Source organism: Anguilla anguilla, chromosome 6 (genome assembly GCF_013347855.1).
Source record: "Anguilla anguilla isolate fAngAng1 chromosome 6, fAngAng1.pri, whole genome shotgun sequence".
Taxonomy (NCBI): Eukaryota; Metazoa; Chordata; class Actinopteri; order Anguilliformes; family Anguillidae; genus Anguilla; species Anguilla anguilla.
The window spans coordinates 36,632,957-36,658,445 of record NC_049206.1 but is presented as its reverse complement, the minus strand read 5'-3'; the positions used below and the strand labels follow the sequence as shown (position 1 = coordinate 36,658,445).

The 25,489-nt window shown below is 40.9% G+C and overlaps 1 protein-coding gene across 9 annotated transcripts in view; it reads right to left on the bottom strand.

The window, feature by feature from the left end:
• LOC118230112 (nesprin-3-like) overlaps positions 1-25,489 on the bottom strand; it is a 78,513-nt gene that overhangs the window by 46,283 nt on the left and 6,741 nt on the right. For 4 of the 9 annotated variants that reach the window (XR_004765795.1, XM_035422893.1, XM_035422899.1 and 1 more), the window contains exons 2-6: positions 12,412-12,571; positions 6,358-6,530; positions 4,057-4,366; positions 1,162-1,356; positions 728-1,072 (exon numbers count right to left, since the gene is read on the bottom strand). Coding sequence is in view for 8 of the 9 variants with exons in the window: in XM_035422893.1 (XP_035278784.1) it covers positions 728-1,072; positions 1,162-1,356; positions 4,057-4,366; positions 6,358-6,530; positions 12,412-12,571 (1,183 nt within the window). In the remaining variant the exon portion in view is untranslated. Of the gene's footprint in view, positions 1-727; positions 1,073-1,161; positions 1,357-4,056; positions 4,367-6,357; positions 6,531-12,411; positions 12,597-25,489 lie in introns of all 9 variants that reach the window. The other 5 variants (XM_035422894.1, XM_035422896.1, XM_035422895.1 and 2 more) reach the window with 4 other exon arrangements.

The window sequence follows — 25,489 nt, the reverse complement described above, 5'->3', positions numbered from 1 at the left end:
TGAAAGATAAAAGCTATGAGGAAAGACTTAAGATGCGTAACCTCTTCAAGCTTTGTAAAAGGAGACTCAGGGGTGATTTGATTGAGGCTTTTAAATTCATAATGGGGATCAACAAAGTGAACTGCAAGAGATTCTTCAGGTTGAGTTCTGTTAGTAGAACAAGGGGACATAAATGGAAATTAACAAAAGTTAGATTCCATACATTAGGAAGAATTTTTTTCACACAGAGAGTAGTCAATGTGTGGAATAGCCTGCCAGGTCATGTAGTAGAGGCAGAAACTCTGGGAATTTTCAAGACTAGGCTTGATACATTGTCAGACACTATCTAGTCTGTAGGTAATCAGAGCACTAATTTAGTTAGGAAAATGGCGAGCATTGTTGGGCTGAATGGCCTGTTCTCGTCATTATATTATGTTATATTATTATATTATTAATGTAAAGAACTTACCAGACATAATTACACCAGTCATGCATAAATAGAATTTGCTAGCGTGATTTACAGTTATCGGTGAAATGTGACCAATGGGAAAGTTGTAGGTGAAAACCAGCACAAATGTTTAGAAAACTCATGGTTACTACGAGGGGAAGGTGGGGAGGACAACCCTTGTTCTTATGGAAAGGTGAAGGGAAGAGAGGGTAGAGATGACTGTGTGCTTATGGTTATATGCCAGGGAGTGTGAGGGGAGGCAGACTGTGTTATTATGAAGTACATAAAGTGGAGGTGCACCTTGTACTTTCTCCACAGGACTTCATTCTCCTCTTCTGCCCTCTCTCTGCCCTCTGGTTCCAATTCCTGGTCTAGGTGATGAAGGCGCAGAAGGAGGCAGGAAACATCAGCCTGCAGCTCCTCGCAGAGGGATGAGTGCTCCACCCGTGCACACTGGACGGCACGCTTTCTCTCCTCCTCCAGACGAAGCCGCTGTCTCAGCCCCTCCCAGGCCTGTCTCAGCCGTCCTGCCTCCCAGGCAACCCTATCTGCCCCCTGTGGAGAGGTGTTGGCTTTCACGGACTCCGCTGTCCCCTCAAGGTGCTGCAGGGTTGCCTCTTCTCTGTCCACAGTCTCACAAAGCTCCTGAGAAACAGAGCACAGACTTTATGCCCAGCTAATTTCACACACCTTGATGCCGCTTCCATTGAGATTTATCTGTATATGTTCAGTACCTGCAGAGAACTGAGTGTATTTTCAGGTGTGTCCTTTGCTTGTAATGGATGAAGTGTGCTTTCAGGCATGTCCTGTCTGTCACAGTAGCAGGTCAGTTCAACAGACACAGAATCAAGCCACGCCCAGAACTGGTGAATGGAAGCATCAAATACACGATGATCCTCTGCAATCTTCTGCAGCAATGACACTCTTTCCTACCAGCACAACAGACACGTGAAGTTAGTTAATAGTATGTATCTTGAAACCACCCAATCTTGAATAATAATGAATATTGTATCCCATGCCTGAAAACAAAAATAAAGTGAGCCTTGACAGACAAACAAATACAGCAGACAAAAGACTTAACATTGTACCTGCTTCCTGTTAACATAAAAAGCCTGGCGAGCTGGGTTATGTTTAATAAAGCTACATTCATCCAGCTACAGATAAAATAACATAGAATGGAGAAGTACGTCTCTGTTGAAGAGGGTTATCTTAGGTGCAGCGTCTGTCAGTTTAGCCCCAGGCCTTGGGATTGCTGTGATCATATCAGATTCTATTTTTTTAACCTTATTCTGCACTTAGCTTATTTGCCTGTGCTCTGGTTATCTCTGCATTGTTGTGCTTAGTTTAGATCTGAATTCAGCAGGCACAAACCTGTTTATTCAACCACCAGGTACCAGGTAATGGGCATTTCTCCCCGACACCTCTTTACATGTGAACTACCAGAAATACTTATAGTTATAGAATCATACACAGCTTTATTTGTAACTCTAGAACTGGTCCTTCTACTTCAATCCACGTCAGCCACACTGAGTCCTGGTGTTTGTCTTTGCTTGAATTCCATCCTGTCTCTATCACCTACCCTGCTAACCTCTATATTATTGTTATTTATCGTCCCCCGGGGCCCCTGGGAAGCTTCCTGGATGAGCTAGACACCTTGCTCAGCTCCTTCCCTGAGGACGGCACCCCGCTGATCCTCCTAGGAGATTTTAACATCCACCTAGAGGTCTCCCAGTCTGCTGCCTTCCTACCACTACTCCACTCCTTCGACCTCTCCCTACAACACTCTCCCCCAACCCACAAGGCAGGCAACCTCCTAGACCTGATCTTCCTGAGGACCAGCTCCAGCTCCAATCTTACGGTTACCCGTAACTTCCCGGTTACCGGTACTTCTCTCTAGGGGTTTCATCATACTTGTTCCTGGTTATGGTTATACACTTTGTTGTACGTCACTCTGGATAAGAGCGTCTGCCAAATGCCTGTAATGTAATGTAATGTAATGCTAAACCTTCGCTGTCTGCCTGAAGGAAATCTGTGACAAGACACTGCATATAATTCAGTATTCAGAAGAGTTTACAGGTCAGATGTGAATCAGGGAGCTATTTAAAAAGATCATCAATTATAGAGGGTATGCACGTGACATCACAGTAGGTGGAAGTCACTGCAGTTACACCCACTGAGTGGCAGAAAGACTAACTTACTGAGTGGCAGTGTTAGCTTGAATGCCGCGAAAACACAAAAAACTGTCAGGTGCGTGGGGGGGTTAGGACCTAAACGCAGAGTGAGGGGAAAAAATTAAAAACTCCAAATGGTATGAACAAAGACTTTACTAAACAAATCCAGGACAAAAGGGAACAAAAGGCCTCGCAGGGCAGCTCTTCCAAGAAAAAACAGAAAGTAAATCCAAAAATCCAAAAACGCGTGGAAAACAGAACCTGGGCAGAAACACACGGGGAGCTAATCTCAGGAGGAAACACGCAGGGCAGAAACATAACCAGAAGCACACACAACCAAACAAGGATCCAGCACCTGAGTCAGGGAGAAGGGAACTTAAATAGACAAGACACTGACGAGACACAGCAGGGCACAATGCACAGGCCACAGAGAGGGAAGGGAAAACGAGACAACCAAAAAACAATAATTGAACAATTGAAAACAATAATACAATTACATAGGGTACAAGCAGGACACAAAACAGAAGTGCCGCCATCTGGCGGCCCAACAAGGAAAGACAGAGACGGAAACACAGAACCATGACAAAAAACACATCTAAAATGGGAAAGAGCTGTTGTGCGATTGGCTGTACAAATAGATTCAACAAGAAATCGGAGCTATCTTTTTACAGACTGCCGAAAGCTAAATAAAAGAGAAGCAAATGGATCACTGCAATTCGCAGAAACTGGAATCCAGGCACTAAAATGTGGATTTGCGGTTGCCATTTGTTTACCCAAAAATCCAACATACCTGACACAAAATGGCAACCAGCGATCCATTTGCTTCTCTTTTATTTAGCTTTCGGCAGTCTGTAAAAAGATAGCTCTGATTTCTTGTTGAATGTCCATGGACCACTGGTTCTTTGGTAAGTTGTAAGGATCACTGTCAAGTCCAACTGCCTTTAATTTAAGCAGATAATCGTTTGTTTTACTCCCGGTTTCGCAGTTTCCCCTACTAAAGGCAGCAATGTTGCAGCATGTTTTTCCACTCAGTCCGACTGAGGGGGTATATTCCGGTCAGCGCATACCCTCTATTCATGCAAATGCCATTTAGCCCGCTTTGCAAGTAGGACATGAACATCTGTTTTGCAAATGTCAGATTAATGTGCCCCATTTGACTTTCTTAAATAAGATGAGTAGAGAGAGAAAACAAGGAAAAAGAAGTTAGTCAGAGTATGGGTGATCTAGATAGAGCCATGCCCCTTCTTACCTTCCCCTTCACTTTGTAAGTATTCTGGGTGTAAGTGTTCTGTAGCCCTACCCAGCTTCTCTCTACCTGTCTCTTCTCAGATACAGACATAGGCATACTTGATCCCACCCTCACCACCCTGCTCTTTCTCACCCAGCCCCACCCTTACCTCTACCCTGTCTCCAATATAGACGCCGATGCCCTGTAGTTCCACCCATCCCTGCCCTCACCTCTGTCTTATCTCTGATTTGGGTATAGGCCTCCCGTAGGCTCTCCTGGGCCTTGGGGCCCACGCTGGGGTCCTTGGTGCGGCTGTGCAGATCAGAGGCTTCCTCCAGCAGCCGCTCCAGTGAGGCCCCCTGGGCACGGGCATCGTCCAACAATACGCGGTAATGCTCCAGGTGCCACACCTTCTCCTGGACCCCCAACTGCAGCTCCACATAGGGATCTAAGGCCTGCTGCATTCTCAATAGCCACCTCTCAAACTCCTCCTGAGCCCTCAGGTACTCTGCCCAGTGCAGCCACAACCACTCAATCCGGCTGCAGGGAGACAAGGGGAAACATTCAACCTACACTAGCCATAATCCAAAACATTCTGTGCTCAAGGTGGTCACAGATCCAGAATCAGTGTTAGGAGCAGAATAAATCAACACATTTTGTACAATTGTAGATCCCAGACCACATTACTGCAAAACCAAAAGATCAGTCACAGATAACTCACATTAAATGTCCTTTTTTATTTTTAGAGTTTTAGAATAAACCTGTGGGCACATCTGGATGATAAATCTGGATAGCAGTTGAAGGCTAGGTTGTTAAGAAGTTGCAGGGCAAAATTTCAAGAACTATCTTAACACTGTAGAAACTCATCTATGTACTGTATGTTTTTTATCTCCCCCAGGTGAGAGCCTGGAGGGGATTATGCATTTGGTCGCGTGTGTTTGTGTATCTGTCCGCAGCTAAAAATGTCAATTTCAACGTTAAAATGCCAACAAAATAATGCGCCAAGTAACGGGGTACTTTAATGTTTGAATTTGTGGCAATTGTTTTGTTGGCATTTTCACGTTGAAATTGATATTTTACATAGCTGGTGGGTCTTTTGGAATTGTTTCTGTCCACATTGTTCCTGTCCAGATTTGCAACGAAAGTGCCAGACTAACGTCAACGTTAGCTCTGTCTAACACATCGTGGCTGATATGAATGAAATTAGCTAACATGTCACCACCTTTAGCGTTACTTCACTGAATCGGCGTTTTTGGGATTTTCAGGGGCACATGGTAAAAACTTGTAATATTGTATTTGTGTGGTTGCATTGATTGTGTAGCCTCTTGTTGCATCAGCAAAGCTAACACGCCTGGCGGAGATCTGCACTCTACTGAGTGCACTCTTCTAGTTATTTGATGTGAAACAAATATTTCATTATGTGACTGCAAGGGGTCCTTATCAATGGCTACTTCTTACTTCAAAGGCTAGCTAGTTGATAAGCTTGTCATTAGTCTGTGCTAAAGCTGAATAAACTTGACATCTCTGGAACATGCATTGCCACACACAGAATAGTGTAAATAGGAACATCCAAAGTGGCATCATTAATTATCTATGGCCCTCTCCAAAGGCCGTTTTTTTTTAGCTTGGTCACAAAGAGAATTAATGTAGTTAGTCTTCTGGTTCTATTATCATAATGTTTTACAAGTGTAAGTTCTGCTTCAACAAAGTTCTGTAATTTCTGTCTTTTAGCCCAAATTTCACACACTTCTACATAAAGTTGCACTGTAAGTCTGTGACAGAGCTCAGTCTGGGAGAGGAAATTGGGACAATCTGGGGCCACGCCTACTGGTTACATGGGTACACACACCTGAGTTGCATTAACTAATAAGCTCTGGGTTTAAAAATGAGCTTCTTTCCATAGTCAGGGGCTGAGACTGGGATCTTTATGAGAGAGAACTGAGAGAGAGAAAACAAAAACAAAAAACAAAGAATCTAGCTGAAAAGCATTTGTTGTAAGCTTTTCTTTAAATTTTATTTTTAATTGTTTATGTATTAATACTTTATGTATTAATTTTTACCTGGATCCCACAAGGGTGAATGGAGAATATTTATTTTTATTATTTTTGTCCACCTCCCTCACGGACAATGAAAACAGACGAAATTGGAATTAACATACTGTACCTCCCTGTTTTGTTTTTCTGTCCCTCCCAGGGGTGCCCCATGGAGTGTGACATAGACTAACCCTGAAATACCATATGATAAGCATTCTGTGAATAGTTTTTACTGTAGTACCTCTTTAAATGTTAAATTGTCACCTTTGACATTTCACACAGTAGTCTGTAGAGGTCAACTAAATGCCAGAACAGTGAGAGATGCAAGTGCATCAATTTTTTCTGTCTTTATCCACATTTGATCTTGTTTTTCTGGGCATTACTCCTCTTTTAGCATGCGTTTGGGTTAGCCATGCATTTAATACTATATCTGTCCTTTCTTTCACAAACTGGGAAACCTTTGGGAGCTGCAGATCAACAGCCTCAGAGTGTCAGTACCTATGGCAGTGTGTGATGTAAACAGATGTCTCCTCCCATAATGCTTTGATTTCTTTCACTCTGGCCTGTGTTTGGCTCTTTATCTCCTCATCACTGGTCTGAAGCAGAACCTCCGCAGCAACCAGTGCCATGTCCACCTTCAACCATCCCTCATGCTCTGAATTGCGAATCACCTGCCAGTGACAGGATTACACAACATTTTCAAAATGCAAAATAAACATTAGGAAAACAACCCCCCAAACCATGAAACTAATCTTATCTGAAGATGTAGAATTCTGGTCAGAAAAACTGACACAGACCTGAGTATACAGTGAGCCCCATAATGTTTGGGACAAAAACTTTCTTTTTTAATTTTTATTTGGCTCTGCATTCCACAATTTTAGATTTGTAATCAAATTCACGTGTGGTTGAAGTACACATTCCAGCTTTTATTAAAGGATATTTTATACATCTTTGTTTTAGCATGTAGAATTTACAGCACATTTTATACACAGTCCCTAATTTCAGGGCACCATAATATTTGGGACAGATGACTTAAAGTATGTTTCTAATGAGTCAGGCGTGCCCAAATGCTTCCTTATAAGAGAGCTTTCAGTATCTAGTCTTGATTCCAGGCTTTTGATTGCCTTTGGAGTCTGTTAGGCATGTGTCAACAAAAGGACAAGAGTTGTGCCAATGAAAGTCAAGGAAGCCATTATGAGGTAGAGAAATAAAAACAGTCAGAGACATAGGTCAAACCTGGCTTACCAAAATCAACTGTTTGGAACATCATTAAGAAGAAAGAGAGCACTGGTGCGCTCAGTAATCGCAAAGGGCCTGGTAGGCTAAGGAAGACCTCTACAGTTGATGACCAAAGAATTCCCATCATAATGATAAAAAACCCCCAAACACCTCTCCGACAGATAAACCTACCTACAGTTAAGTCCAAAAGTTTACATACACCTAGGCTAAAGATATTCAAACTCAGAATTTCACAAGTCTGCACATTTCATGTCACCATACATTTCTTTTGGAAAATCAATTAGGGCATCTACTTTGTTCACATCAGAGGTAATTTTAAAACAATTGATGAGAGACATATTTATTTAAGCTTTAATTCAGAATTTCAGTGGGTCAAAAGTTTACATACAGTTTGCTAGTATTTGATGGCATTGCCTTTTAATTGCTTAACTTGAATCAAACGCTTGGGGTAGCCTTCCACAAGATTCTCACAATATTTTGCTGGACTTTTTGCCCATTCCTCCTGACAGAACTGGTGTAACTTTTACATTACATTACATTCAACTCAGACAGGTTTGTGGGCCTCCTTGCTTGGACACGCTTTTTCAGTTCAGTTCACAAATTTTCTATGGGATTCACATCAGGGCTTTGTGATGGCCACTCCAATACTTTCACTTTGTTGTCTTTAAGCCATTTTGTTACAACTTTGGAGGTATGCTTAGGATCAATGTCCTGCTGGAAGACCCAGCTGTGACCAAGTTTTAACTTTCTAGCTGATGTCTTGAGGTGTTGCTTCAGTATTTCTAGATAATCCTCCTTCCTCATGATGCTTTATATTTTCTGAAGCGCACCAGTCCCTTTTCCAGCAAAACACCCCCACAACATGATGCTGCCACCCTCATGCTTCACAGTTGGGATGGTGTTCTTTACATTAAAAGCCTCACTCTTTTCCCTCCATACATAGCCTGATCATTATGGCCAAACAGTTCCATTTTTCCAATGGTGCGCACGCAGGACTGCCGTCGTGGGCTATGCATGGTAAACTGTGGTCACTCACTCACGGACGACCTTTAAAGGACGTTTAGTAGGACGCATGCACAGGTGGTACGGCACAACATTTTTAAGCACAGCTTTATCGCCTAACGTTACTTTAGCTAACCCTAACATGTTTGCATTTCGCCTACTTCAGTTAACCTAGTTAGCGTGTACGGACCACCTACTTTAGTTAAACTACTTAGTGTGTACAGATGCTATCCTGCACGCATGAGTAGGAGCTAAGGACACACAGCTACAACCACCGATACAGATGTATGGACACACGGAGGACAACAAATAACGTTACAGAGGTGAGGACATGCTATAGCTAGCTAGCTATATAGTTAGTACAGGTGCGCCGTGGGTCTGGACGGTTTCGTGCTTGTTATTTCATCTGACCAGAGAACACTCCTCCAAAAGGCTAGGTCTTCGTCCTGGTGATCACCAGCAAACTTCATTCTAGGTTTTTTATGGTTTTATGAACTGTTTATGAACTTGCTAGCGGTTGGTTTTTTGGAGCTAGTAAACTAACTACTTATTTTTGCCTAAATCTATCTTGAAATAGTTATAACTAACATAGATAGTGTCACACATGTAATTCACCATTTGGCCGTTCTCAGTCATAGGAAGCTTCAAAGTGCTCGGCCAGCATAGCCTGAAGATAAGACAGCGCAGCAACTGGGGGGTTATTATCTGAGGTGTGAATGTATGTGTCTGCATGTGTGTGTGTGTGTCAGAGGGGGTGTCCATGCCCCTTCCCCCTCCTATTTTTTACCAGATAAATTATGCAGCTTTCTATTGGTCAGTCACTTTTTGGGCCTCTTGGAAGGAAGCAGTCTTGTAACAGTTGTAAGTGGGCATCTAGGTCTGGCGTTCTACATTTTTCTGATTCTTCTTGAATATTCTGCTGTCTTTTGGTTTTTGCACCTTGGATTACTTTGGGACAAAAGCTGTGGTTTGGTATCTGCTTTCATTCATTTCTTGTGTGACTTAGTGTTGTGTCGTTCACGAACGATTCGTTGAAAAGAATCTTTTGGGTGAACAAACTGAACTGAATCACTTCCTGAAACGATTTGTTTGCGAACGTGAATTGGCCGTTCACTGGAAATGATTTGTTCGCAAAAGTGAACTGGTCGTTCACTGACTGACTATCGTTCGCCCGAATCGTTCGCGAATGACACAACATTAGCCCGAATCGTTCGCGAATGACAGAACACTAGCGCGAATCGTTCGTGAACGACACAACACTAGTTCGTTCCCCTTGCTGTAGAGAATGCAAGGAGCAAGGAGTCTCTGGGGAGGAGAGTGGGTACGGTATGGAATAATGGATAATAAATGGATAATAATCGAACATCACTGTCAAGTGTGCTGTTTATTTTCAATTTTTTTTTAACATGTTTCAAAGTAGACTAGCCAAGGTTACTATTTTATCGACTACATTTTATGAGAAAACGATCTATCTACTTAGCCAACATATATCAGCATTTCTCCTTCAAGCAGCCGTTAGAACAAGTCACGGTAAAGAAATCAGCAGGTAGGGCTAAAACAACCCACTTAGGGAAATTTAGTCAAATGAAATGGCCATATCAAACACATTCTTTCAAACTAAATTGTTTCGAATAAAATCAAAACGAAAAAAGAAAGTGTTTGGTTCTTTGGCTATTGGCTATTAGTTGGTGTCAGTCGACCCCCCCCGGTCGACTGACACCAACCCTAGTGATGCCACTGATTCGGTGAACAAATCTTTTTTGTGAACTGATTCTACTGATTCAGTACACGGAAAAGAACTGATTTGCCCATCACTAGTGTGACTGTCCATGCCTGTAACCTTTTTTATGGTAGTTGAACCTCGTCTTTGGATTAGACGTGAATATTTGTTGTTGATGAGGGTGTTAACAGTTAAAACTGCTGGGTTCGGAAAATTAAACATATTTCAATTAATCCTCACCTTCCTGACAGTAGATAGATACATGGCTATCCAGATAGCCAGAGTCATCATTTCATTATGTGGCAGGGACAGATGAAGATGTGGAGAGGCTGATTAAACTGAGTGAAGAGAAGAACAACCTCTTCTCCAGGAGGTGCTACACAGCTCTGCAAGGAGTGAATTCGTGTACAATGATGTTTTGAAATTATAAATTGTCAATTAGCTAAAATCAGGGGGAGAGATAGGTGGAATGAATAAGAATGAAAATTATGCAGGAGAAGAGGCAGTTCACACGTGAATTACTGCCACAAATACTGGCCCACTTTTCTTCATTGCTGATGCAACTTCAGATAGCAGCAGCAGATTTAATTCTGAAGTATACAGAACTTATGTGCTTATGTTCAACAAATACCTCCAAACTCACTGGGCTGCGCTTCATTCTACAGCAAGACAGTTATATCAAACATACTGCAAAAGAAACAAAGGAGTTTTTCCAAAAACTGGAAAATTATTGACTGGCCAAGTCATTCACCTGAAATGAATTCAACTGAACACGTGTTTCTTATGCTGAAGAGAAAACTACAGGCAACTAGCCCCTGAAACAAGCAGGAGCTAAGGATGGCTGCAGGGCACGACTGGCAAAGCACCACCAGAGAAGATACTCAGCACCTGATGATATCTATGAGTCACAGACTTCACACAGTCACTGAATGCAAAGGATACATGAAAGTACTCATTACTATTTTATTTAAATAACATTAATATGTCCTAAACCTTATGGTTGTTGTAGTCTGTATTGGTATCTGTTTGCTGTTAGTGTTTGTTTTTTGTTTCTATGGGTTAATTGTTTTTCACATCCTCCGTCCCAGTGTTTTCATTCTCCCAGTCACTTGTCTCCCCAGTGCCGTCTCCGTGTCTGTGTTCCCTGAGCTGCTTCACTCCCCTGTATTTGCGTGATTTCACTAGTCGGGTGGTTCCGGGTTTTCGTGGTTTCCCCCCTTCTTTCCAGATTCGTTTTACTTACTTCCTGCTTATATCTAGTTTTACTCATTTCTACTAATCCTTACTAACTTATAGATTGTAAAGTACTAACCTCATTAATATACTAACATGTGAATATTACTAATGGACTAACAAACACTAGTTTTGGGTTTTTGATAGTTTAGATCACTATACTAATACATTAACCATTCTCCCCTTTTCCATGCTGCGCTGTAGCTCCGCCCCTTTTCTTTCTAGTCTGCCCTAACGCTGAGTTCTGCAATTGCCTGCACCTGTCTCTTGCTCTAACTGCACCTCTCTCTCTGCACGTGTTTTACCTGCTAAACCCAGGCCGTCTGTTATCATTGCTGTCTATGTGATTCCAGTCCGCGTTTTGTCAGTCCCCTGTCATTTAATTAGTTATCCTAATGTTCTTCACCTGGATGTTGTTTGTTACTCCGCCCTCACTCACTTATCCCCTCCTTGATTGTTACCTTCCCCAGTCTATAAATGTCAGTCTTTTCCACCAGCTCCCTGTCAGAACGTTGATCATATTTACTGTGCCGATGATTTGTAAACCTTTGTTTATTGAGATTCCTGAGACGCCCTTTCCATTCGACTTCGAGTTTGCCTGCCCTTTTTGTTTCATTGCTGTCTGGTTTGACCTTCGCTCTGTTTTGACTTCTCTTTTGCCTGTTCCTTTGTACCTTCGCCTATCTGATCTCCTGGATTTTGATTTTATGCCTGTTTACCACTATTCTTTTGGAAACTCAATTTTGTACCGTCCTCTCTGATTACCTGGCTTTGAACTTGGACTGAATAAAGACAACATTTTTTGGATTTCCCTGGTCTGCGTTTGGGTCCTTACACAGAACATAACAATGGTGCCCTGAAATGGGGGGACTATGAATTTTTAAAAATCTGCAGTTTCTACATGGTTAAACCAAAATGTATAAAAATAAGTTTAAATAAAAACTGAGAATTTTCACTTAAACCACGTGTGATCTATTTGATTACAAATACACACTTGTGAAGTACAGAGCCAAATTAAAAAAACATGTCTTTGCCCCAAACATTATGGAGTTCACCGTATATCCCACAGTATATCAAAGCAATCAAAGGTCAGCCTCACACTGCAGATAAAACTGATACGCTAGTTAACATCAAGCAATTACATATTTACCTGGCACATACTATAGTATTCAGCACATTATGTTTTACAATCATTTTACATAACTTCAGTCCATTATGAACACTCAGTTGCAGAGACCAAACCTTCACTGGGAAGAATTCAGAGCTGACCATCTGGTAACTAAGTACTGTATGTAAAAAGTCTGTACCCACATCATAGATCCTTACAAGTAGGAGGATAATGATCAGGATCACATCACCTCTGTCTCTCTGAGCCGGGTCTGTAGAGCTGCTCTGGGCCCCTCTGTGTTGTCAATGGCCCTCAGTCTCTCCTGCACAGCCTGAATCCAGGAGAGGGCACACTCCAAACACTGCATAAAGGTTTCCTGCTCCTGCTGAGTCATTCTGCAAAATGCAGACCTGGTCACTTTTAGGTCACTCAGAACTGCAGGAAGGTCAAAATAAACACAAATTTATAACATGAAACAATGTGGACTGTGTGTTTCAGTGGGATCACGATCACTTAACATTGTTTTCACCCTAAATGCAGTACTTATAACTTCTATGGCAGCTGTGGGAGACATCATGCATCACCCATTGTAGACTTTCAAGGAATGTTTTCCCTTCTAATTACAGTTTATCAAGAGTTTAACATTGTAATGCCTTTTTTTTTTTTTAAACATTTCACCATCCTGCAGTATCTTTACAGAATAATTTATATTATACAATTTTGGTTGAGTATCACCCAGAATTCATATTTGTTTGATTCAGTAAAATCAAAATATATTTTTTTAAAACAAGTATTAAGTTTAACAACTTGAAAATGTGATTTGATATAAGCATAAGTAGTTATTTATTGAGTGCTTTATCCTATTTTTCTTACATGCATTGACTGGGGTATGCTCAAATAGTAGGTGGCAATAATTGTATCCCGGAGAGCAAGACTATCTACTGCTGCCAAGCATTCATTTAATTGTTCTCTGACACTAAAGGCCATGACATTATGTCATAGACACAGACAGACAAACAGACATTGCACACTGACAGCTACAGGGGGTTTTCATTTTTGGTAACGCAAAAGTAAATGTAACGTTACTTTTCTCAGTGAGTAACATTGTAACGTAACAAGTTACTTTTAATGGAAGTTCCCCAACACTGTTGGCCAGTAGCTTGGCGCTAAGCCCAGGGCTCCAGGGGACTGAGAGTGGAGGGGAGTAGGCCATATTAACTGTTAACTTTTGTTAACTGTATTAACAAAATGCACTTTAAAAGCTTTACGAAAATTCTCTCCTTATCCTTTGCTGTCGACATCATTAAAAAAAATTCAAAAACCTGCGGACAACCTTTCAGCGGGAAAACAAAGCAGCATCCAGTAAGCGGTCAGGTGATGGAGCAGATGACATTTACATTCCGAGATGGAAATACTACAAAGACCTGCTTTTCTTGAATGAAGGAGGAGAACCCAACGAGACCGAAGATAAATCTCATCCCAACCCATCCAAATTGAAACAGCAACTCCAGACAAGACGGCTTCCAAAAATGTAAAAAAACAAAAAACGGGACATCAGCAAAGCAGAGGTGGCAATAGAGTATGCCTTGGAGTGCTTAAAGACAAAGACAAGAATAGAAGCTGGAGTCAGTACATGCAGGATTTTTAAAATATTTAGATGAATGTCTGCAAGAGGTGCCGGAGTGTGAAGAGGAAGATTATTGAAGTTGTACATACCAATATAGAAGAGTAATCTCAGATAGAACTAGTTTAACCAATGAGTTTTTTATTACCCATTTTAATAACATACAAGAGGAAAGACTATACTGTAATTAATGTTCAATAAAATCTAACAAAATTAAATTTTATAATCACCTGTTCACTTGTTTTCATTACTTTTCTATGTGCAGTGTGAATTTTAATGAAAAATTATTTTGAATAAATGTGTAATAAATTAATTGAATAAATATAAATACATATAAATGAATAAAAATTAATTTAATAAATACACTTAATTCCCCTTCCTTAATTTGAATTGGGTAAATAAGTTATATGCTTTACTTCTAAAATCTATAGTATGTTGAGACCTTCATAGGTCATAGGTCAGGAACATCATGCACTACAAGGAAATGGCACTGTTCTGCCAACTGACTGCTCCATTTGTATAGAAGTAGGAGGTAAACTCTTGTCTGATAGTTTTGGTATCAGTCGTTGGGTTTCTGTCATGAGTAGGTTCCAGCTGAAGTAGGCACTCTGGTTCTTCTCGCCAGGATCCTGGAATTACATCTCCAGTTTCCTGGTCCACCTGATCTACTAGGGTATTTGGGGAGTACACCTGTCGTGTGGCATCTTGTGTGCGAAGGTACTTATGCAGTGCACAGGCTGCCTTGGTGATACACACCACTTTTTGAGGTGCAATACCAATGGGCTGTCTGAAGACTCGTAACCTGTTGGACAAAACCCCAAAGGTGTTCTCCACACATCTTCTTGCCCAAGAGAGATGGTAGTTAAATATCCTCTTCTCATTGTCCAGTTGAGCTCTTGGATATGGCCTCATGAGGTGTGCCTTGAGAGCAAAGGCTTCATCCGCCACCACAACACGGGGGACTGGCATCTTTCTCCCTGGCAATGTTTTCTGAGCTGGCAGTTTGACCGAGTTATTCACCAAGGCACTGTTCAGTCCACATTTTCCCCAGACTCCTCCATTGCTCACCCTATCATTTGTGCCTACGTCAATATATAGATATTTTAAATCTGCATCAAGAAGTGCCATCAAAACAATTGAATGGGTATCTTTGTAGTTAAAGTAGTGAGAGCCAGAGTTAGGTGGTGGTTGAATTAGAATATGTTTCCCATCTAAAGCCCCAATGCAATTTGTTCACACTTCTGGGCTACAGCCTCCCATCTTCTGCTGTTGATGGTAATTTCATAAATTCAGGCTGTAGGCTTTGATATAATGCCTTGCAGGTATCTATGACAATACGCCCAATGCTGTGACAGCTGATCCTGAACAGGTCCTCCATGGAGGAGAAGGTTTCACCAGTGGCCAGGTAACGCAGGGTGATGGAGAGGCGTTCACCTGGCGTTATGGCTTTTCGCATTGTGGTGTCTTGTCTTTGTATCTGTTCTTCAATCCTCCCTAACAAGCAATTGAACATCTCCATATCCATCCTCATCCAGCTCCTGTAGCCCATGGGAATTTCCTCCACCAGTTCCCTTAACAGTTGGCTGTAGCAGCCTAGCCGTCTTTTCAACAACCATCTCCTTTTCCATGTAGTCCTCTTGCGTTTGGCCTGTTGTTATCTATGGACCAGAATGTAGCCTATTAGCCTGGATTATATTGTGCAAACAGACATCTAAGAAAAACTAAATGTAAATGTAGATTCATATAGATAAAATTTACCTTTTAACAATCAACGATGAGGCCAGGAAAATGGTAACTGCCGCATAAGTCAGGTCCTCCATTTTTCTGCTTAACATCTCCAAGATAATATCCCCCAGGTAACAGAATATTGTGTTCTGATAGGTCCAGGTAAGGTTTCAGAGGCATCAATATGAAATTTGAATGGTTATTGGTTACCGAACATTCTTTTTCAGTTACGTTGCCCATTGCCTGTTGCCACTCCATTGCCACCAGTGTATCAGGGCAACTTGAGTTGCTGGCAATATTGCCCCAAAAAGTTGCCTGTGTACCATTAGATCTTCTGTCCTAGCAGTTAAATGTGCTACTCCTCCGGGTATCTTGCAAATAATGTTTTCATGCCATGAATAAGCAACTTTAACCTGGAAAATATGTTTGTTAGTTTCACTGACCGGAAGTGCAGCTGCTCTGGGACAGAGGTTAGTTTCAGTGTCCAGATGGATCCTAGTATTATTTCATATAAGTATAATTGGGTCATAGTTCGGGATATTTAGATAGTTTCACTAACCAGATGGAGTAACCTTAGTTAGGGCTCCCTGGGATATATGTTAGCTTCGGTACCCGGATAAACATATTTTTTTTCACTTTAACCTCTTAGCACAAAGCCCCTAGTGGTCGGCACGCCGGCATGCCTAGATTGCTCAATTCAGACATTCTGTGCTCCTGCAACCACATTATGAGTTGAAACCATTGTTGCACTGGTAGTGCATTTACCAAGCTCCCCCTCCCTGCAGTCTCATCTGTAACTACACCACCCACGCATGACACACTGGACGATAGTGTATTCCATCGTAGCAACAACCAACAATAGCCGAAGGTATGCCAGTACATCTGTGAAAAACGCTGCTCACTGAACACTGAAATAAACTAGATGAATCTACTGAACACAAATAAAATTTCATTGTCCAAATGTTACTGCTGAAAATATTTCGGTTATATAAGTTATTTTTGAAATTGAGTGTCTTTAAATAGGTTAGTGGTATTTTAGAATAAGGATATTTCACACTGTAAAAAGTAAGCATTCGTTGGTTTGCTTGTAGTTTGTTTTTAATGTATGTACGGGATATGACCTCAACTGGAACATTTCCAAAACATGGTAGACAGTTGAATATTGTTTTAATAATAATAATAATAATAATAATACTTCATTTATATAGCACCTTTCATACATAAAATGCAGCTCAAAGTGCTTCACATAAAATGAGAAAAAACAAAAAAATATAAATAAAAGAAACTATAATAATAATAACAATAATAATAATAATAATTTAATATAATAAAAGAAGAACAGTGAGGTAATTAAATGCAAACTAAAGGTATAAAAACAATAAAACGAATACAAATAAGATGGTGAAGAAGTGAAAAGCAAACTAAAGGTATAAAAACAATAAAACAAGAACACAAATAAGATAGTGAGGTAATTAAAAGCAAACTAAAGGTATAAAAACAATAAAACAAGAATACAAATAAGATGGTGAAGAAGTGAAAAGCAAACTAAAGGTATAAAAACACAAACACAAATAAGATAGTAAGATCATTAACTAAGGATAGGCTAGGGTAAAAACGTAAGTTTTGAGCGGTTTTTTAAAATCATCCACAGATTTTGCTTGTCGGATATGTACTGGTAAGGTGTTCCATAGTTTTGGGGCATAAGAACTAAAAGCTTCACCATGTTTCTTTTTAGCTCTTATAACAGTAAAAAATAGGCCAGTATTTGATGATCTTAGCATCCTATTTGGAGAATAAAGTGAGAGACAGTCTGTATGAAGGTGCATTGATATGAAGAGCTTTAAAAACCAGTAAAAGAACTTTAAAATCAATCCTAAAAGATACTGGAAGCCAGTGTAGAGAGGCTAGTACTGGAGTGATATGTTCACTTTTCCTTGTTTTTGTTTCTACTCTGGCTGCTGCATTTTGAACAAGTTGAAGTTTACTAATCCATTTTTTTTTTTGCAACTTGTAATGACAGATATGGTCTAACTCTTGATATATTTTTGAGATGAAAGAAGGCAGTCCTAGTGATATTGCCAATTTGGCTTTTGAAGCTTAGCTCTGAGTCAATTATGACTCCTAGACTTTTTACTGCTGGCTTGACTTGTAAAGCAAGATTCCCTAGCCTGCTCAAGATTTTGTTTCTTTTTGCATCCGAGCCTATCACAAGTATCTCTGTTCTATCTTTGTTTAGTTTAGGGTAGTTCTCATTTATCCACTTTATAACACTGTGACAGTTAGTTATGGCACACCATAAAGAATATCATGTTTTTTGGACGCATGTTCCCCTAGGCTAACGAAAAAGTGTCTATTAGTTAAGTACATCTTAAACCAATTTAGAACAGCGCCCGAGAAGCCAACATAATTTTCAAGGCGGTTCATGAGAATCTTGTGGTCAATGATATCAAAGGCTGCACTTAGATCAAGTAGTACAAGAATGGACACATTGTTCTCATCAGCATTTACTCTGAGGTCATTAACAATTTTAACAAGGGCAGTTTCAGTGCTATAATTCTGTCTAAAACCAGACTGATATGTCTCATAGTGTAGATACTATTTTCTCAAAAATTTTACTTTAAAAAGGCAGATTTGAAATTGGTCTAAAATTACTTAAGTCAGAGGGGTCCAGGTTATTTTTCTTCATCAGTGGTCCGACAACAGCGGTTTTAAGAGGATCAGGAAAAATGCCAGTCTTCAAGGACAGGTTCAGTATTTCCAGTACACTAGCAGAGAGGCAACTTGTAACTTCTTTGAAAAAGACTGCGGGGATAGGATCTAAGGAGCATGTGGAGGATTTCAGTTGGGCAATATTTTTTTTTAGCTCTGCTTCATTTAGCATTTTGAAGTTATCCATGGTATTCCTTGGGCAGCAAGTAGTACATTCAGTTGGTGACACTCCAGAGTATGCTATACCTGATCTAATTGTTCTGATCTTTTGATCAAAAAACTGGGCAAATTCCTCGCATTTTGATGGCGATGCCTGAAAGAGTAGGTCTGGTGGGGCCGAGGGATTGAGTAATCTATCAATAGTAGAGACAAGTCGTTTATATTATTTTCCATTATCACAAATTATTTTAGAGAAGTGAGATTGCCTCTCCGTTCGAATAGTGTTATTATAAATGACAATGCACTCCTTCAATATGTTGCGGTGGACAGTTAACTTGCTTTTTCACCACATGCGTTCAGCTTTGCGGCACAGTCTCTTTAATAAGTGAAGAGTTTGTTCATTCTTCCAGGGAGTCACTTTCATATTACACCTCTTCTTGATTTTTTCAGGAACCACTGCGTTAAGAACCAATTTTAACTTATAGTTGAAGCTATCAACCATCTCATGGATGCTAAGAGAGTCGTTAGACATGCAGTCTTGTTGATCACGCAGGAACATATCAGTGAACACACCTGCTGATTATTAAAGTATCGTTTTCTAAAGGTTCGTTGGACAACGTTTTTGACAGTGAGTAAAATAGTATTAAAAAATAGGCAGCTGTGATCTGAGACAGCGATTTCAATAACTTGACCTATTTTTATGTTTAGGCCATGAGAAATTACTAGATCAAGGGTATGTCCCCTGTTGTGCGTGGGTACTGTAATATGCTGAACTAAGTCAAAGGAGAGCAAAATTTTTATAAATTCTTCCGCTTTGCTGTCAATAGTGTTGTCAACATGAAAGTTAAAATCAGCAGTTACAAGAATATGGTCATAATCTGTAGTGCAGATTGATAGCAGTTCAGAAAATTCAGGAAAGAAGGTCGTGTTATGCTTGGGTGGGCGATACACATTTAGCAACAGTATTGGTTTTTTGCCCATTACTACAACTGCAAGATATTCGAACGTTGTGAACTTTCCAAAAGCAATATTTTTGCAACTTATGTTTTCTGCATAGACAGAGGCTAGTCCGCCTCATTTCTTTCTTTCCCTGATTGAATAAAAATAATTGTACCCCGGAGGACACGTTTCGTTCATCACGGCTGAACCATCCACTCTTTACCAAGTTTCAGTTAGAAACATAAAATCAAGATTATTCTCAGAAATAATATCATTAATTAAAAATGTCTTACTAGTTAATGCTCTGACATTAAAAAGTGCCATATTAAATGAGTTGGGGAGACAAGTTGGACCAGTGCACCTAGAGGTTGTTTGAGGGAAAAATATAACATTTTGGCGATTTACCCCACAAGATGCACAAGCATAAACAGCAAGCTTACCAAGGAAATACCTAGGCTTAATATGAGTTGGAATCTTTTGATAGCAGTATAGGTGATTTAAGTCCACCAGGCCACATGGCGGAACCATCGGGACTGAGTGGAAATTATATGATGGTTTAGACACAGGTGAACATTTCCAATTAGGCACTAGTGTTTTGTCGAGACATGTGCACTTGGACAAAGAGGCTAGTCAGATGCCAAGGGTATTATTGACGGAGTAAAATATGTTGTTTGCTAAAAATCGAGCACCCAGCGCACTAAGGTGAATGCCATCAATTTTGTAAAAGGACGAGCACTTCCAAAAAAGGTTAAATTTATCGATGAAAACAAAATTATCACTGTAGGATGCACAGGTGGACTGTAACCAGATGTGGAGAGCTAATATCCTGCTAAAACGATTTACACCCCTCCCAAGGGGAGGGATAGGACCAGAAATAAACACACCTTTTCCACTGTCTTCGAGTGTGTTAAAAATGCAGGTAAAGTCGCGTTTTAGAATTTCTGACTTCTGAGCAGAAACATCATTACAACCAATATGAACTATTAGATTACGGGCGAGAGGGTATTTAACCAGCAAGCTACGAATGTGCTCAAAGTGGTCACCAACCTTGGCACTGGGAAATCAAAGAGTCACCGCTGACTTTCTCCTTACGTTTCTGATAATGGAGTCAGCAATTACCAGGGAAGAGGGAGGAGGCGGGAGCAGCAAGGGCTCCGTCACTGAAGCAGGTGGAGGAGGAAAGTGAGATCGGACCAAGGGCCTTGGGCCGAGTGGATCCAGGTCCTGTCCGGGCCGAGAGGGAGTTTGGCTTTGGGCGACGAGGTGCAGCCAGACGGGAAGGCTGCCCAGAATCTGCTGCGGAATGGACCATGGGAGATGGAGAACGCCAGAACTCACCAGAAGAGGACGCAGGAGGTGGAACGCGAGGCCAGGAACTCATAAATGGAAACTCTTGCTCATCTAGGATATCGAATCTGTTTATGAGCTTGATGCCTTGTGATAAGGGGGCGCCAGAACAGCGTCTCCCCCTACAATTTCCTGCTACGGAGCAAGGCTCTAGGAGTGGAGTGGAATTGGCTATGGCTTTGGGTTTAGCACCAAGCTCGTCCCACGGGACTCCAGGTTGGGTCGAGGCAGAGACCGCACATAGGACAGTCGGAGCCATCTCTTCAAAAGCCATAGTAGGTCCAGGGCAAAATGACACCATGGATTCAATGGTCTTCCCATCTTCCCAGATCTGGTAAAGAACGGATATTCTCCCTTCCAACTCCAAGATCTTCTGGGTGAGGCAAGCACAGCTTTCGCAGCCGGACTGACAGTTAAGAGGAGGCGTAACTCACGGGGCCGTACAGATGCTTTGAAATTCACGCCGGTGCTCTTCGGCGTCACCCGGCTAGCTCCGGCAGACCGTCCTTCTTGGACGGACAGCCCCGTCAGCCGTTTAGTTAGTTCAAGTTTTAAGTTTTTTTCTACAAGTTAGCTGCAAATCATTTCCTTTGGCCCGCAAGTTTGTTTTTCCTTTGTTTCCTTTGTATTTAATAAAACTTTTCTCTGGCAGCACTCCGTCTTCAGATCACAGGTTGCAGAAGTTTTTTAATGTCGTCCCATCCCCATACAAGAAAACATCACATACTGTAGAGTACAGAAACACATATGAGAGTAAATGATTACACATTTAGGTACTGTACCACAGTGTGACAATGTTTTTGCATTATGTTTTAAACTTATATCAATGTTTCACCTTAAACCTTCATAAGGGGCTCATTTATATGCTTTATAATGGACATAAAGCATTTTATTCATTTTTGGAGAGATTTTGGATATGTTTCTGGACCCCTAGCTATTATAGACCACTGTACTGACAGAAAGTTTGTAATTCCCACTTGAAAATGATGCAACGGTGAGTTTCTTCAGTCAACAGTTGATTTGTAGTGAAATACATGATTATGCTGTGATTTACTACGATATACCTTCATATACCTTGTGGGTATCCTCTGGAACGGAAAAGGCTAAGGGAGTAAACCCTAACAGAAAAACACGGCTTGGACTCCGTCAGGCAGCTCAATGTTTTGAAGCATTGTTCTGGCAACTCCTGGCAAGTGTATTCTTGCGGGCATGCCAAAGTCAACAGATTAGTTCATCATTAACAAGAAAAAAAAACAACTGGTGAACTCAATTATGTCAAAAGACCCGGTAGACCGAGGAAGACCACTGTAGTGGATGACTGGAGAATACTCTCTATGGTGAAGGAAACCCCCCTGATAACAGCCCAACAGATCAAAAACACTCTCCTGGATGAGACAAAGATTAACATGTACCAGAGTGATGGAAAGAGGAATGTGTGGAGAAAAAAGGAAATGCCCATGATTCAAAGCATACCACCTCATCCGTGAAACATGGTGGAGGGGGTGTTATGACTTTGGCCTGTATGGCTGCCAGTGGAATGGGCTCACTTCATCGATGATGTGACTGCAGAAAGAAGTAGAACAATGAATTCTGAAGTCTACAAAAATATTTTATCTGCTCAGATAAAGCCGCATGCCTCCAAACTCATTGGACAGCACTTCATCATGCAACAAGACAATGACCCGAAACATACTGCTAGAGCAACGAAGGGGTTTTTGACGGTCAAAAAGTGGGAAATCACCGGGCCGAGTCAATCACCGGATCTGAATCCAATTGAACATGCATTTTACATGCTGAAAAGGAGGCTGAAGGCAAAAATTCCCCTAAACAAGCAGGAACTGAAGATGGCTGCAGTACAGGCCTGGAAGAGCATCACCAGGGGAGATACCCAGCATCTGGTGATGTCTATGCGTCGCAGACTTCAAGCAGTCATTGCATGCAAAGTATATGCGACCAAATATTAAAAATGATTATTTTCTACATTATGTTAAACTGTCCAATATTTTTTGATGCCCGAAAATGTACAGAAGGTTCTATAATTATGTACAGAAGGTTCTATAATCTCCAAATGGTTCATCCAGTATGGATGAAAATACCCTCAAATTAAAGCTGACAGTCTGCACTTCAACCTCATTGTCATTGTATCCTTTCAAACTCAAAGTGCTAGAGTACAGAACCAAAATAACAAAAAATGTGTCACTGTCCAATGAATTATGGTGTCCTCTGTACGTATATATGAATATATATATGTGGCAGTCAGTCCGCCTGAAAGGCGGATTAGTCTCGGTTGCGCCAGCTGGTGGAGAGAACACACGCACCTGGGCTGTGTTAGTTAATCAGCCCAGGTGCTTAAAGGTGTGCTGCTCTCTATAGTTCGGGGCCGAGACTGGGAGCTAACACTGAGAGCGCAATTATGATTTTCTTCACGTTTTATTTAGAGCGCTGGAAAAGAAAGCAATCCTCAGCTGGTATGCTGGAGGAGCTGGACCTGGCCGGAAAGGCGGGTCAGCTAGAGAGCAGGCGAACTGAAAAGTTGGTTCTCTGTTTTACTTTCTTTTGTCTTTGTTATTTTAGCTTGTTATTTTAGCTAATTGTTTTTGCCTGGAACCCGTGAGGAAGGGTGAAGTGGTCCGTTTATCTTATTTAATGTTTGTGGCTGTGCACTCTCTCTCTCCATGTGACAGAAACTGTGGTCCCATTCTCCCTGCCTGGGGTGTCACATTGTTGTGACAATATATATATATATATATATATATATATATATATATATATATATATATATGAGGGGCCAAACAGGAAATATTTAATGAAGTCAGCCATTGCGTACCATTAAAAAATAAGGGCGAAGCACGTTCACCACAAAGCATACAGTAGCTGAAATTAAAAGCGAAGTTCGTTCAGAAACAGCACGGCTCACATTAACAAACCCCGGCAAACCTCAGGAAGACCAATAAGAAGCAGACCAAATATATGCCTGTATTAAAATCTGAGAGCTAGCGACATTTCACTGTCTCACTTGTTATATTCACATCAAAATTCTTACAGAATATAATAATATAATTTTCAGTCTCAATCCAATTAAAAATTAATTTGGATTGCACTGATTATGTCTTAATAAAGACCCAATGGGATGCCCAAATATATGCCTGTTCCGAATGATATATATATATATCGGTTTCAATGTATATATATCAGAAATTATGTATATATATATATTGTTTTCAATGTATATATCATAACTGATGTATATATATATCGGTTTTGATGTATAAATATAAAATATGATGTATATTTATCGTTTTCAATGTATAAATATCAAAAACAATGTATATATATATATCGGTTTTGATGTATATATATCACAGTTCAAAGAATATATCAAGCAAGATGTATATATATCAAGAATGATGTATATATATCAGACTTCATTAAATATTTCCTGTTTGGCCCCTCATATATATATATATATATATGTATACATATATATGTGTGTGTGTGTCAGAGAACAATAAGATGAATGCCTGGGAGCAGAAGTCTTGTTTTCTCGGATATTGCTAATAATTACATATACTGTATATGTATATATATATATATATATATATAATTTTATATCATTTATTGTAGGTTATAATATGCATCACTGACATGACAGAAAATTCAGAAAATTGTACAGCACTGGTATACACTATTAAGGTCACGTAGTTGATCTCAACATGGTGCAAAGGATGCTCAAATACGCATTTTTTATGTGAATATATTATCTTTTTATCTTATGTAAATGTGAAGAGACCATTAAAAATCGTTCATTGGCATATAAACTCAGACTCTGGATGTTTAAATTCTTGTTTTCTCTCGTTTTAATTTTACTTCTCATGAAAATGTAACTATGTTATAGGATGACTATCCTTTAACCCCTTAGCGCTCATGTATCCTCCCATTTGTCACCTCCCTCATGAACTCCTCCTTGTCTTCTGGATGTTTCCCCTCATCCTTCAAGAGGGCCCACATCACCCTGCTGCTGAAGAAGCCCACTCTAGACCCCTCCGTCATCCAGAACTACCGCCCGGTATCTCTCCTTCCTTTTTTATCCAAAACGCTTGAACGAGTTGCATCTAATCAACTCTCTGCTTTCTTCTCAATAACCTGCTTGACCCCCACCAGTCCTTCAGGCCTGGCCACTCAACAGAGACTACACTCCTCCCTCTCCTCCTGATTCTGTTAGATCTCTCGGCTGCCTTCGACACTGTTGAGCACTCCATCCTCCTGTCCTCCCTGGCAGCAACAGGGATCTGCGGCACAGCCCTTGACTGGATTTAGTCCTACCACTCTCGTCGCTCCTTCCAGGTTGCCTGGGCTGGTAGAGTATCGCCGCCTCGTCCCCTTGCCACGGGAGTTCCCCAGGGCTCAGTCCTTGGTCCCCTTCTCTTCTCCCTGTACACTAGATCCCTTGGCCCTGTAATCTCTGCCCACAGTTTGTCTTATCACTGCTATGCTGACGACACACAACTCTTTCTCTCCTTCTCCCCATCGGACACACAGGTCTCTGCTCGCATCTCCATTTGCTTGAGGGACATCCAGAGCTGGATGGACAATCACCACCTAAAGCTCAACACAGGTAAGACAGAGCTAATCTTCATTCCTGCTCTAACCTCTCCCCTCCTTGATTTCTCCATTTCCCTAGGGAACACCTGAGTGACGTCATCACCCTATGCTAAGAATCTTGGAGTGGTGATGGACAACAGGCTGTCCCTCTCCAAGAACATCACAGTGGTAAGCCGGGCGTGCAGATTCTTTCTGTACAACATCCGGAGAATCCGTCCCTTTC